This window comes from Saccopteryx bilineata, chromosome 1, assembly GCF_036850765.1.
Source record: "Saccopteryx bilineata isolate mSacBil1 chromosome 1, mSacBil1_pri_phased_curated, whole genome shotgun sequence".
NCBI classification, from domain to species: Eukaryota; Metazoa; Chordata; class Mammalia; order Chiroptera; family Emballonuridae; genus Saccopteryx; species Saccopteryx bilineata.
In genome coordinates this window covers 187,820,799-187,834,931 of record NC_089490.1, presented here as the reverse complement: position 1 = coordinate 187,834,931, position 14,133 = coordinate 187,820,799, and the positions used below count along the sequence as shown (strand labels likewise).

The 14,133-nt window shown below is 38.2% G+C and overlaps 1 protein-coding gene across 2 annotated transcripts in view; it reads right to left on the bottom strand.

Moving 5' to 3' along the window:
* Nucleotides 1–1,828: 1,828 nt before the first annotated feature.
* ANAPC10 (anaphase promoting complex subunit 10) overlaps nt 1,829–14,133 on the bottom strand; it is a 69,877-nt gene continuing 57,572 nt past the window's right edge. For both annotated transcript variants that reach the window (XM_066232688.1, XM_066232699.1), the window contains exon 5: nt 1,829–6,471. In XM_066232688.1, coding sequence (XP_066088785.1) covers nt 6,241–6,471 — 231 coding nt within the window. In that variant the 3' untranslated portion in view covers nt 1,829–6,240. The remainder of the gene's footprint in view (nt 6,472–14,133) is intronic.

The following is a 14,133-nucleotide window of genomic DNA, read 5'->3' as shown; positions in this document are numbered from 1 at the left end:
TCTTCATATCCACCTAACATGTGATTCTTATAAATTTTAACAGTTGAAAACAAACAGCTGGATGAACTCTCTGCTTCAGTCCTTTGGACACTTTGCTTCTTGGTAAATGATCAGTATTTTGATACTGCTGTGTAACGACAGGAAATGATCTGTTAAAATCTGGATGTCCAGCTACAGATGAATGCCAGGGTAAAGAGGAGAGCTGGTCTCAGAATAAAGTCTATAAAAACAGTGCAGGGAGTTACTTCCAGGACCACAGGGGGAGAATTGTAATTTGCTCTCAACATGGGAAAAGCAAACGCCTCGTGGAAGAACATCTTATGGTGATCACTGAACGGCCCCACTGCAAAGCTGCCAATTGCAAACACAGTAATTAAAACGGCTCCAAGGGTAAATGCTCTAGAGCTGCAATAATACATAGTGTGAAACAAAAAATTCACTGAGGAACAGGTTTTGTAAGTAGGTAGAACTCTCCTAAAATTGGTTCACTTGTAATTTTGCTTATGTTCGCAATAGCAACTTGTTTCCACTAACCAGAAAGGACAGAAGATAAAGGTGGTGGAATAAGAAAACTGTAACTTTGCCTGACCAGGTGGTGGTGCAGTAAATGGAGTGTTGGTCTGGGATGCGGAGGACCCAGGTTCTAAACCCCAAGATCTCTGGCTTGAGCGCAGGCTTACAAGCTTGAGTGCAGGGTCACTGGCTTGAGCATGGGATAATAGACATGGCCCCATGGTCACTGGCTTGAAGCCCAAGGCCACTGGCTTGAGCCCAAGGTTGCTGGCTTGAGCAAGGGGTCACTCACTCTGCTTAGCCCCCCAGTCAAGACACATATGAGAAAGCAGTCAATGAACAAGCAATCAATGAACAACTAAGATGCCTTAACGAAGAATTGATGCTTCTCATCTCTCTACCTTTCTGTCTGTCTGTCCCTATCTGTTCTGCTCTCTGATTCTGTCAAAAACAAAAAAACAAAACTGTAATTTTTCATATTACAAAAAAAGTACTTTCAGATAAAATTGAAAAATAGTACTTTACTAGTAGTAAAAAATAATTTTAACTTTTCATATAAAATTGCCACTAATTATGGACATTTTCTTAGATTTATAGTTGAGGGAAGTCTAATTAGCCTTTAGATTTGTCCTGGTAATATTAATAAATCGTTACCATGGACAATTAATAAACTAATCCCTAAGAATTTCTTCTTCATCATCTTCCTCTCCTGAGACTTTGTGGACACCACTGCACAAAAACAGTCATGACTAAATAGCGGACCAAGAGGCACAGAATTTCCAAACACCAAAATCTAGAACAGTGATTTTCAACCTTTTTCATCTCATGGCTCACATAAACTAACTAAAATTCTGTGACACACCAATATATATGCTGTATCTTTTGCTGATCTGACAAAAAAAAAAAATTGGTCTAATTTTGATTTATTCACACCAGAGGGCTATTGTTGTGTTGACTGTTGTCATTTTTTTATTTGACAATCTAAGGGAGAAAAGGTCAGTGCCCCTGACTGAATAGTCAGGTATTGCATGTGTTAGAAATTCTTCCAGCACAGTGGCTGAAAATTGCTGCTGGAGGGAGTCATAGCAGAAGTGGGGAATGCCGAAACGACACGGGCAGAAGAAATCTTGGCGTAAAAAATGCAAAAAGCAAAAGTGCCCACACATAATCACAACCACAAAGCATTATTTTCCCTAATATTTTAATGCAACACATTTTGAAAATTTTATCATTTTAAAGGTAATTGATGAAATAAACTAAATAACCAAGAATTCAATAAAAAACAATACATTTTATTAAGAAGTTTAGAGGAGTAACAATTTTCTAAAACACTAATAACATTAAATACTTGTATTTGACTCATAAAATTTTATACTCATTAAATTTATACTGTAAGTATATTCATCTGTATTAAATTAGTAGTCATAATGGCAGCACAGAAAGCATTGTGTCTAAATTATTTTTCAAGATATGTCTGTTTTAATTATTGGAACCTTCCAAACAAGAGTCATCTTCCAAACAAGAGTAAATGTGCAAAAAACTCACTTCATTTCAAACACACAGATCATGGGTTTTAAATTAGTTGTTGTTACTTATACACACACAATGACAGTCTGGATTCAAAAACAGGCTTTAAAAATGAATAACTAGCTGATATTACAAAGAGTATTTCCAAAATTCTACCTCCTCCACAATATCTTATTTCGCTTCACCTCTAATTTCCTGAACAAGAAGTCAACTCTCTTCCCCTCTCATTCATCAATTAGAGATGTTACCACACTCATTTCTGATTTGGTTGTTCCAGGGTTTTTCAACTGCCAGTCCACGGACTGGTTGGCCAGAAATTTCCTGCCGGTCCGCGAAACAGTGAACTGCCGGATGTTGCATGAAGATTACAGACCCAATGATCTTAGTCCAATTTGCTCATGCTCAGGGCGATTTCTGCCTTAGCAGCCCAGAAATAATTCTATTTTCATCAGTCCCCAAGTGTAAAAAGGCTGAGAACTGCTGGTTTAGAGGACTACTATATCCCCTAGCAGGCTGGCTGTAAGTAAGTGGAAAGCAAGGTCCACATCAGATTTATCTTGGTTTCCTGATTACATCTAATTCAAAAGTTGTGTATTTATTAGTGTTCAATAAACTGCTGTTTTAAAATTCCAGTTTTATACAGTTTCTTGTGACTTTACTGCCTCAGCTAATAAAACTGATTTGAAAAGTGTTTTATACTTAGATTACATGTGAAATTTAAAAATTAAAGCCTTTTAACTGCACAGTTTAATACTAAAAAATGTACACTTGTTACAAATGAATTGGTGAATTTGCTGTTATTAACTATTAAAATGCCTTTTAATCTTAGTTTTTGATTCTCAAATCCTATTTATTAATAAATAAATTGCCCTGACAGTGTATAGTTCAATTGGTTAGAACATCATCCCAATATGCCAAGGTTGCAGGTTCAATCCCTAGTCAGGGCACACAGAATCAACCAACGAATGCATAAATAAGTGGAACAAGCCCTGGCAGGTTGGCTCAGCGGTAGAGCGTCGGCCTGGCGTGCGGTGGACCCGGGTTCGATTCCTGGCCAGGGCACATAGGAGAAGCGCCCATTTGCTCCTCCACCCCCACCCCCTCCTTCCTCTTTGTCTCTCTCTTCCCCTCCTGCAGCCAAGGCTCCATTGGAGCAAAGATGGCCCGGGCGCTGGGGATGGCTCCTTGGCCTCTGCCCCAGGCGCTACAGTGGCTCTGGTCACGGCAGAGCGACGCCCCGGAGGGGCAGAGCATTGCCCCCTGGTGGGCAGAGCATCGCCCCTGGTGGGCGTGCCGGGTGGATCCCTGTCCGGCGCATGCGAGAGTCTGTCTGACTGTCTCTCCCGTTTCCAGCTTCAGAAAAATACCAAAAAAAAAAAAAAAAAAAAAGTGGAACAACAAATTGATGTTTCTCTCTTTCTTTCTTCTTCTTTCTCTCTAAAAATCAATAAATTTTAGAAAATTTTAGAAATATTCACGTTGTTGCATGTATTAATTGTTCATTTTTATTGCTCAGTAGTATTCTACTATATGGTATACCACAATTTACATTCTCCTGTTAATCAATATTTAGGCTGTTTTCATTTTTGGAATATTACAAATAATGCTGCTATGAACATTCATGTAAAAGTCTTTGTATAAACATATGCCTTATTTTTCTTGGGTAATGCCTAAGAATGGAATGGCTGGGTCATATAATTAGGTGTATGTTTAACCTTTTAAGAAATTACCAACCTATTTCCAAAGAGGCTATACATTAATTACATCCTCACTAGCAGTGTGAGGTCCAGTTCTTCCATAGCTTGCTAACCCTTGCAATTGACTTTTTAATTGTAGCCCTTTTAGTGCCTGTGAACCAGTATCCCAATTTGGTTTTAATCTGCATTTCACTAATGTCCAATGAAGTTCTGCATCTATTCATATGCTTATTTACAAGTTGTATGTCTTCCTTAGTGAAGTGACTGTTCAAATCTTTTGGTCACTTTTAGTTGGGACTGTCTTACCGCTGAGTTGTAAGAGTTCTTTACTCTAGATACAAATCCTTTGTCAGAGAGCTATTGTTCACTTTTAAAAGAGAAATGGAACTGCCTTAGATAATTATATTTTGTTATTACAATACATGGCCTATCTGTACTTTAATCCTAACAATAAGGGCAAGCCTTGCCTGACCAGGAGGTGGCGCAGTGGATAGAATGTCGGACTGGGATGCAGAGGACCCAGGTTCGAGACCCCGAGGTCGCCAGTTTGAGCGCGGGTTCACCTGGTTTGAGCAAAAGCTCACCAGCTTGGACCCAAGGTCGCTGGCTCGAGCAAGGGGTTATTCGGTCTGCTGAAGACCTGTGGTCAAGGCACATATGAGAAAGCAATCAATGAACAACTAAGGTCTTGCAACGAAAAACTGATGATTGATGCTTCTCATCTCTCTCCATTCCTGTCTGTCTGTCCTTGTCTATCCCTCTCTCTGACTCTCTCTCTGTCCCTGTAAAAAAATAAAAGAAAAATAAGAGATAAAAATTAAGGGCAAGCATTATCTCCGTAATCCTCAGGTACCAAGTTTTTTCATGCCTAGTAAGGTGGTCAGCAGCTGGCATATGAAAAACATGAAAAGGAAGTAGAAGTAGAAAATATCCTCATTTTCTCAACATTCTTCTTAATTCCTCCTAAGTTTAGGAGTCCCTTTGTAAAATAGTAGTAGGAGACAACAGCCTGGATCCTGTAAAGGATAATTAGTTTTCCTTGTTTTTTTTCTTGGAAGCAGATTTTTCCAAAGCGGTTAGCAAGTAGTAACATTATTACTAATAAATCCTTGTGTTTTTTATTAGATTTATCTGTCTCTTAAACAAAGAGACCCTGTCGTTTACATGAATTTTTTCTTATCAGACTAAATAAAGCAAAACATCTAAATAAAGCCTATTGAATACTGCTACTCTAATTTCCTTAATTCTCTCCTTTGTTTTCATTCCTATTCCTGTGTTTTTCTTTCATCCTTCTCTCCTGCTTTTCCGCACCCCACAGTGATACTGGGACTAGCTGCCAACTTCAAATGAGTTTTGGACTGTTCGGTGACTCTATAGATCACCTACCATATTTTTTTCAAAGACAACAGAATGCACACAACAAAACCCTGTGAAACTCATAGAAGGGACAACAGAGATTCTGCTGAGTGAAAAAGTAAAACCTTTATAGTAGTCATGTAAATTAGTACTCTCTGCCAGAAAGCAAACACGGAATTATTTTTCAAACTTGACTACTTAAGACTTCAGTCTCTCCAGTAATGCCAGAACTACCAAGGAATCTTCCCAAGCAGGAGCCAATCTGGGGAAGCTCTGTGGTTAGAAGAATACCCTCCCCAAAAGTAACAGAAATGGGGGGAGAGTGGTATGCATAATCAAATCTCCTCTTCCTTCTAACCTATGCATGGAAATAAAACACATTTAAGTTCCTTCCATATCTTTTTATATATGAAAAATAATATACATTCAAAATTTGTCATGAGACAATTTATCCCTCAGGAATGCTTCAGTGTCAGACACAAACTTGAGACTAATTCTTCCAAAGCAGCACTAGAATTAGGATCAATAGCAGCTTACCCTGGCAATCTCTGATTTGGTATCAGAATATAGAAAACACAACCCTACAGTCAGAGTATTTCACAGAAAAGATGACAACACAGTTAGCTATATTCCCCAAATAAGAATGGTTCACACTGAATACCTAATGCTGAACTTATTTTGACACTTTATAAAAAGGTCCAGTATTTACAGAATAAGCTTCCTCTGGCTAGAAAAAAAAAGAGTAATTTTGGCTTATTAAAGATAATATTTATTGATAAAACATAGGCTTGTTCTCAAACATGCAGTAAATTATGACTCTAATGCATGATCACTATATGAAATAACCACCTGGTTAGTAAAAAGTTATTTGTATCTTAAAATGTTCAGTTCAACTGGTTTTCTCTTGGTATAAGAAAAGTTTTATGATTGGCTTTAAATCCATTTTTAATAATACAAAATATGTGAGCTTTATTATATGTTAAAAAATAAAAATGGTATGATCCAAAATTTTTAAAGCTACAATGATTATAATACAGAAATTGTAAAATAACTATAACTGATGCTTTTTCAATAAAGATATCAGGTATAACGTTCACTGCCTAGAGAAAACAAAGACATAGTTAATGACTTCTGTTCTGTTTCCAGGTCACCTTATTGAACGATACATCATGAAATCAATGGTTGTACATCTAGGAAATTTCCCAATGGAGCTCTCTTCCACTGGTGTATATATTTTAATTTGTCTCATGTGGGTGTCTCTTCCATTTTGGTGATTGGCTAGAACAGCAATCTGTATCATGAATGTGCGAGTTGGCTTCTTATGATTATCAGTTAAGGGAACGTGAATCCAGCCACTTGGTTCCACCAATTCAAGTTGCTGCCAGGAAAAGAAAAGTCAGATTAGGTTTTCACCCAATACATATATATAATTTATTATAATATATTCTAAAATATATCTGTGGATGGTGTCAAATGGGTACTTGGCATATCAGGATGATCAGGTTGTAAGTTATACAAATGTTTAACCTCTATATTGTACACATGAAACTAATATAATAGTATATGTCAACTGTATTTGAAAAATTACAAAAAATATTTTTAAATAGAAAATAAAGATGACTTAAAATTAGCCTCTTGTTCACTGACAGAATGACAATATGAAACTAAACATTCCTAGTTACTGGACATTTTTACCATGGTCTATACTTACAGTTGCTAAGCACATTCTATATACCATCTTATTAGGCAGTCTTAGTATTGGAATTAGACATATATAAATGTATATATAAAATGGAAGGCCATGCTCATATATGTAGGAAATAAATCTAACATGCTTCTGACATATTTTATTTCAAGAAATATGCCTAATACATCCAAATTCATATAATAATCAGATTCAATATAAATTATAATATTAACAAAAGAAGGTCAGTCACCAAACAAGCATCAAAAAAAAAAGATTTATGGGACCTGAAGATGGCACCGGAGTAGGCAGACGCACAGACACCCAGCTCTCACCACCAAACTGGAATACAAATCGATTTAGGAAAAATCAGCGTGAAAAACCAACTCTGGACTACAAGAAAGCTCTCAAAAACCGAGGAGCAAAGAAGAAGCCACAACAAACCTGGTAGGGAGCGCCTGAATCTCCCTTGCTTACTGGAATGGAGGGGGGGTGAGGCTGAGAGCCCAGAAGGGATCTCACCCCAGGGAAAAGAGCAGAAAATACTGCTCACAGCCACTTGCCTGGCGACCAGGGAGAGAGGAGTGTTGAAAAGACCAGCTTATCTCCCAAGTGGAAAGGAAAGAGAGAGGGGCAGACTGTGAGAGGCTAAGGAATGCAGGAGAAAATCTAAAAAAAGCTAACTCATCTGTGCTGGAGGCAGCCATAGCTGGGGGAGGGACTGATCCTTCCCCACAAAACAGTACTGAATTACTTCTGGATCAGAGATCGCCAGACATCTCTCCAGTTCTAATCAGCGCAACAAGACACAGCTGAAAACAAGAAGTGGGGAGGAGGGGCAGTAACTCAGGTCTCCATGGAGATCTGAGATACACCTCCGCCTACTGAAGCTGAGAAAACACCCTGCCCCCAGAGAGATTAGTTGGTGGAAGAGGCCTTCAGAGTCTCAGGTTACACCCACCGCATTCCTGGATACAGTTTCAAGGAAGTCCCCTGCTGAGATCAGTAAACAAGACTATCAACTGTTAAGAAAATAAACAAATCAAGACTTCAAAGATGCCAAAATCCTAAAATGGATTACAAATAATAGCTGATTCCAACCCAAGAAGACCTAGAAATAACACAACTGAAAACCAGAGGCAGACAGCACCAACCCTAGATTCAACCAACTCTACAAACAAAACACAGACAATGAGAAGACAAAAAAGTGCAATCCAAATGAAACCTTCACGGGATAAACTCAGTGATATGGAAATAATCAAACTTCCAGATGCGGAGTTCAAAATAATGATTGTAAGGATGCTTAGGGATCTTAGAACAACAATGGATGGTCATTATGAACACCTAAATAAAGAAATAGCAAGTATAAAAACAGATCAGTTGGAGATGACAAATACAATATCAGGAATAAAGCCCACAATGGAAGGAATTAAAAACAGGACAGACAGATCCGAGGATCGAATCAGCGAGTTGGAGGACAACTGGAATGAAGGCATGAAAGCAGAGAAGAAAAAAGAAAAGAGACTCAAAAAAGTCTGAGGAAACTCTTAGAGAGCTCTGTGACAACATGAAGAGAAATAACATCTGCATCATAGGGGTTCCTGAAGAAGAAGAAAAAGAACAAGGGATAGAGACTGTTCAATCATATCATAGCTGAAAACTTTCCTAAATTAATGCAGGAGAAACTCTCACAAGTTCAAGAAGCACAGAGGACTCCATTAAAGAGAAACCAAAAGAAACCTACACCAAGACACATCATAATTAAAATACCAAAGCTAAGTGATAAAGAGAAATATTAAAAACTGCAAGAGAAATAAAAGCTATCACCTACAAAGGATGTCCATAAGGATGACATCCGACTTCTCAACAAAAACACTTGAGGCCAGAAGGGAATGGCAAGAAATATTCAAAGTAATGCAGAACAAGAACCTACAACCAAGACTACTCTATCCAGCAAGGCTATCATTTAAAATCTAAGGAGAAATAAAAAGCTTCCCAGACAAAAAACAACTCAAGGAATTCATTACAACCAAACCAATGCTGCAGGAAATGTTAAGGGGCCTGTTGTAAACAGATCAAAGTGGGAAAAGAATATAGCAAAAAAGGAATACAGCTTTAAAGAATAAAATGGCAATAAACAACTACATATCAATAATAACCTTAAATGTAAATGGGTTAAATGACCCAATCAAAAGACATAGGGTAGCTGCGTGGATAAGAAAACAGGACACGTACATATGCTGTCTACAAGAGACACACCTTTGGCCCTGGCCGGTTGGCTCAGCGGTAGAGCGTCGGCCTGGTGTGCGGGGGACCCGGGTTCGATTCCCGGCCAGGGCACATAGGAGAAGCGCCCATTTGCTTCTCCACCCCCCCTTCCTCTCTGTCTCTCTCTTCCCCTCCTGCAGCCAAGGCTCCACTGGAGCAAAGATGGCCCGGGTGCTGGGGATGGCTCCTTGGCCTCTGCTCCAGGCGCTACAGTGGCTCTGGTCGCGGCAGAGTGACGCTCCGGAGGGGCAGAGCATTGCCCCTGGTGGGCAGAGCACATGCCGGGTGGATCCCGGTCGGAAGCATGCGGGAGTCTGTCTGACTGTCTCTCCCCATTTCCAGCTTCAGAGAAAATACAAAAAAAAAAAAAAAAGAGAGACATACCTTAAAACCAAAGATACACATAGATTGAAGGTAAAAGGGTGGAAAAAAACATTTCATGCAAATGGAAATGAAAAAAAAGCTGGGGTAGCCATACTTAGATCAGACAAATTGGACTTTAAAACAAAGGATATAGTAAGAGATAAAGAAGGCCACTACATAATGATAAAGGGAGTAATCCAAAAGGAAGATATAACTATTATAAATATCTATGCACCTAATATAGGAGCACCTAAATATATAAAGCAGACTTTGATGGATTTAAAGGGCAAGATCAACAGCAATATTATAATAGTAGGGGATTTCAATACCCCCCTAACATCACTAGATAGATCCTCAAGAAAGAAAATTAACAAAGAAACAGAAGACTTATTGGACACACTAGATCAACTCAATTTAATAGATATGTTCAGAACCTTTCACCCTAAAGCAGCAGAATAATACATTCTTTTCAAGTGCTTATGGTACATTCTCTAGGATAGACCACATGTTAGGGCACAAAAGTGCTCTCAACAAATTTAAGAATATTGAAATCATATCAAGCACTTTCTCCAATAACAGTGGCATGAAACTAGAAATGAATCACAACAGAAAAGCTCAAAACTTCTCAAACACATGGAAACTAAATAGCAGGTTGTTAAATAACGAATGGATTAAGAATGAGATCAAAGAAGAAATAAAAAAATTCTTAGAAATGAATGACAATGAGCATACAACAACTCAAAATTTATGGGACACAGCAAAAGCAGTACTGAGAGGGAAGTTCATAGCACTACAGGCACACTTTAAGAAGCTAGAAAAAGCTCAAATAAACAACCTAACTCTGCATCTAAAAGAACTAGAAAAAGAACAGCAAGTAAAGCCCAAATGTAGTAGAAGGAAGGAAATAATAAAAATCAGAGCAGAAATAAATGACATAGAGGCTAAAAAAACAATACAGAGGATCAATGAAACTAGGAGCTGGTTCTTTGAAAAGGTAAACAAGATTGATGAACCTTTAACTAGAATCACCAAGAAAAAGAGAGAGGACTCAAATAAATAAAATTAAAAATGAGAGTGGAGAAATAACAACTGACACAACAGAAATACAAAATATTGTAAGAAAATACTATGAAGAACTGTATGCCAAAAAACTAGACAACCTAGATGAAATGGACAAATTCCTTGAAACATACAATCTTCCATAAATCAATCTGGAAGAATCAGAAAACCTAAACAGACCGATTACACCAAATGAGATTGAAACAGTTATCAAAAAACTCCCAACAAAGAAAAGTCCGGGGCCTGATGGCATCACAACTGAATTCTACCAAATATTCAAAGAAGAACTAACTCCTATCCTTCTCAAACTATTTCAAAAAATTCAAGAAGAAGGAAGACTTCCAAGCTCCTTTTATGAGGCGAGAATAATTCTGATTCCAAAACCAGGCAAAGACAACACAAAGAAAGAAAATTATAGGCAAATATCTCTGACGAATATAGATGCTAAAATCCTCAACAAAATATTAGCAAACCGAATCCAATGATATATGGAAAAAATCATACACCATGATCAAGTGGGATTTATTCTGGGGAGGCAAGGCTGGTACAATATTCGTAAATCAATCAATGTGATTCATCACATAAACAAAAAGAAGGAGAAAAACCATATGATAATTTCAATAGATGCAGAAAAAGCATTTGATAAAATCCAGCACCCATTCATGGTCAAAACTCTCAGCAAAGTGGGAATACAGGGAACATACCTCAACATGATAAAAGCCATCAGCTCCTGGGCTCAGTCAATAGCTTCTTACACTTACAAATGCCTAGCCCTGTGCTGGGTGTGCTCTGGGGATGGAAAACAGATTAAGAGGACATTGTCCTTGCTGTGGGGACATATCTGGTGGGGTTCTGGTCAGGCAGGTCCACAGCTCATCTATGAGAAACCCACAGCCAACATCATACTCTATGGGCAAAAATTAAAAGCAATCCCCTTAAGATTAGGAACAAGGCAGGGGTGCCCCCTTTCACCACTCTTATTTAACATAGTCCTGGAAGTCCTAGCCACAGCAATCAGACAAGAAGAAGAAATAAAAGGCATTCAAGTTGGAAAAGAAGAAGTAAAACTATCATTATTTGCAGATGATATGATATTGTATATAGAAAACCCTAAAGTCTCAGTCAAAAAACTACTGGACCTGATAAGTGAATTCAGCAAAGTGGCAGGATATAAAATCTATACTCAGAAATCAGAGGCATTTTTATATGCCAACCATGAACAGTCAGAAAGAGAAATTAAGGAAACAATCCCCTTCACTATTACAACCAAAAAAATAAAGTACCTAGGAGTAAATTAACCAAGGAGACTAAAGACTTGTACTCGGAAAATTACAAAGCATTGATAAAAGAAATCAAGGAAGATACAAACAAGTGGAAGCATATACTGTGCTCATGGTTAGGAAGAATAAACATCATTAAAATGTCTATATTACCCAAAGCAATCTATAAATTTAACGCAATACCAATTAAAATACCAATGACATACTTCAAAGATATAGATCACATATTCCAAAAATTTATTTGGAACCAAAAAAGAACACGAATAGCCTCAGCAATCTTAAAAAAGAAGAATAAAGTGGGAGGTATCACACTTCCTGATATCAAGTTATACTACAAGGCCATTGTACTCAAAACAGCCTGGTACTGGCATAAGAACAGGCTCAATGGAACAGAACAGAGAACCCAGAAATAAACCCACAGTTCTATGGACAACTGATATTTGACAAAGGAGGTAAGGAAATACAATGGAGTAAAGACAGCCTCTTTAACAAATGGTGTTGGGAAAATTGAACAGCTACCTGCAAAAAAATGAAACTAGATCACCAGCTTATACCACTCACAAAAATAAACTCAAAAAGGATAAAAGACTTAAATGTAGGCCGTGAAACCATAAGCATCTTAGACGAAAACATAGGCAGTAAGCTCTCCGACATCTCTCGGAGCAATATATTTGCTGATTTATCTCCACGGGGAAGTGAAATAAAAGACAGGATAAACAAATGGGACTATATCAAACTAAAAAGCTTCTGCACAGCTAAAGACAATAAGAACAGAATAAAAAGACAAACTACACAATGGGAGAACATATTTGACAATATGTCTGATAAGGGGTTATTAACCAAAATTTATAAAGAACTTGTAAATCTCAACACCAGGAAGACAAACAATCCAATCAAAAAATGGGAAAAAGAAATGAATAGACACTTCTCCAAAGAGGACATACAGATGGCCAATAGGCATATGAAAAAATGCTCAACATCACTAATCATTAGAGAAATGCAAACTAAAAACACAATGAGATATCACCTCACACCAGCCAGAATGGCGCTCATCAACAAAACAACACAGAATAAGTGCTGGCGAGGATGTGGAGAAAAGGGAACCCTCCTGCACTGCTGGTGGGAATGCAGACTGGTGCAACCACTGTGGAAAACAGTATGGAGATTCCTCAAAAAACTGAAAATCGAACTGCCTTTTGACCCAGCTATCCCACTTTTAGGAATATACCCCAAGAACACCATAGAATGGCTTCAAAAGGAGAAATGCACCCCCATGTTTGTGGCAGCATTGTTCACAATAGCGAAGATCTGGAAACAGCCCAAGTGTCCGTCAGAGGACGAGTGGATTCAAAAGCTTTGGTACATATATATACTATGGAATACTACTCAGCCATAAGAAATGATGACATTGGATCATTTACAATAACATGGATGGACCTTGATAACATTATACGGAGTGAAATAAGTAAATCAGAAAAAACCAAGAACTATATAAATCCATATACAGATGGGACATAAAAATGAGACTGAGAGACATGAACAAGAATGTGATGGCAACAGAGGTGATGGGGGCGAGGAAGGAGAGAGGTGGGGGGGGAGGGGAGGGGCACAAAGAAAACCAGATAGAAGGTGACAAAAGACAATTTGACTTTGGGTAGGGGTATACAGCACAATCAAATGTCAAAATAATCTGGAGATGTTTTCTCTCAACATATGTACTCTGATTTATCAATGTCACTGCATTAAATTTAATTTAAAAAAAGATTTATTTAGTCTAGGAGATCATCTAAACCTAAAAATCTAGATTTTTAATTTTTTTAATTTTTAATTTTTTTAAAGAGAGACACAGACAGGGACAGACAGGAAGGAGAGAGAAGCATCAATTCAATTCTTCATTGAAGCACCTTGGTTGTTCACTGATTGCTTTCTCACATGTGCCTTGAGCAGAGCAAGTGACCTCTTGCTCAAGCCTGCAATCTTGGACTTCAAGCCAGCAACCTTTGGGTTCAAGCCAGAGACCATGGGGTCATGTCTATGATCCCATGCTCAAGCCAGTGACCCCAAGCTCAAGCTAGCAACATCCGGGTTTTGAATCTGGGTCCTCTGCATCCCAGGCCAAGCAATGGAGCAGCAGCCTCAGATGGGCACAGCATCGCCCTGTAGGGGACTTGCCAGGTGGATCCCAGTCAGGGCACATGTGTGAGTTAGTCTCTTTGCCTACCTGCCTCCCCGCCTCTCTCTTAATAATAAATTTTTAAAAGTACATTACAAAGTATAAATAGCTGTTAATGTCTCTCAAATGGCTTCACCAGGAACTACATTGCCTGGAAGTCATAAACACCAATTCATGCGTCTACTTCATTCCTATTGTGCCCAGTTTAAAATT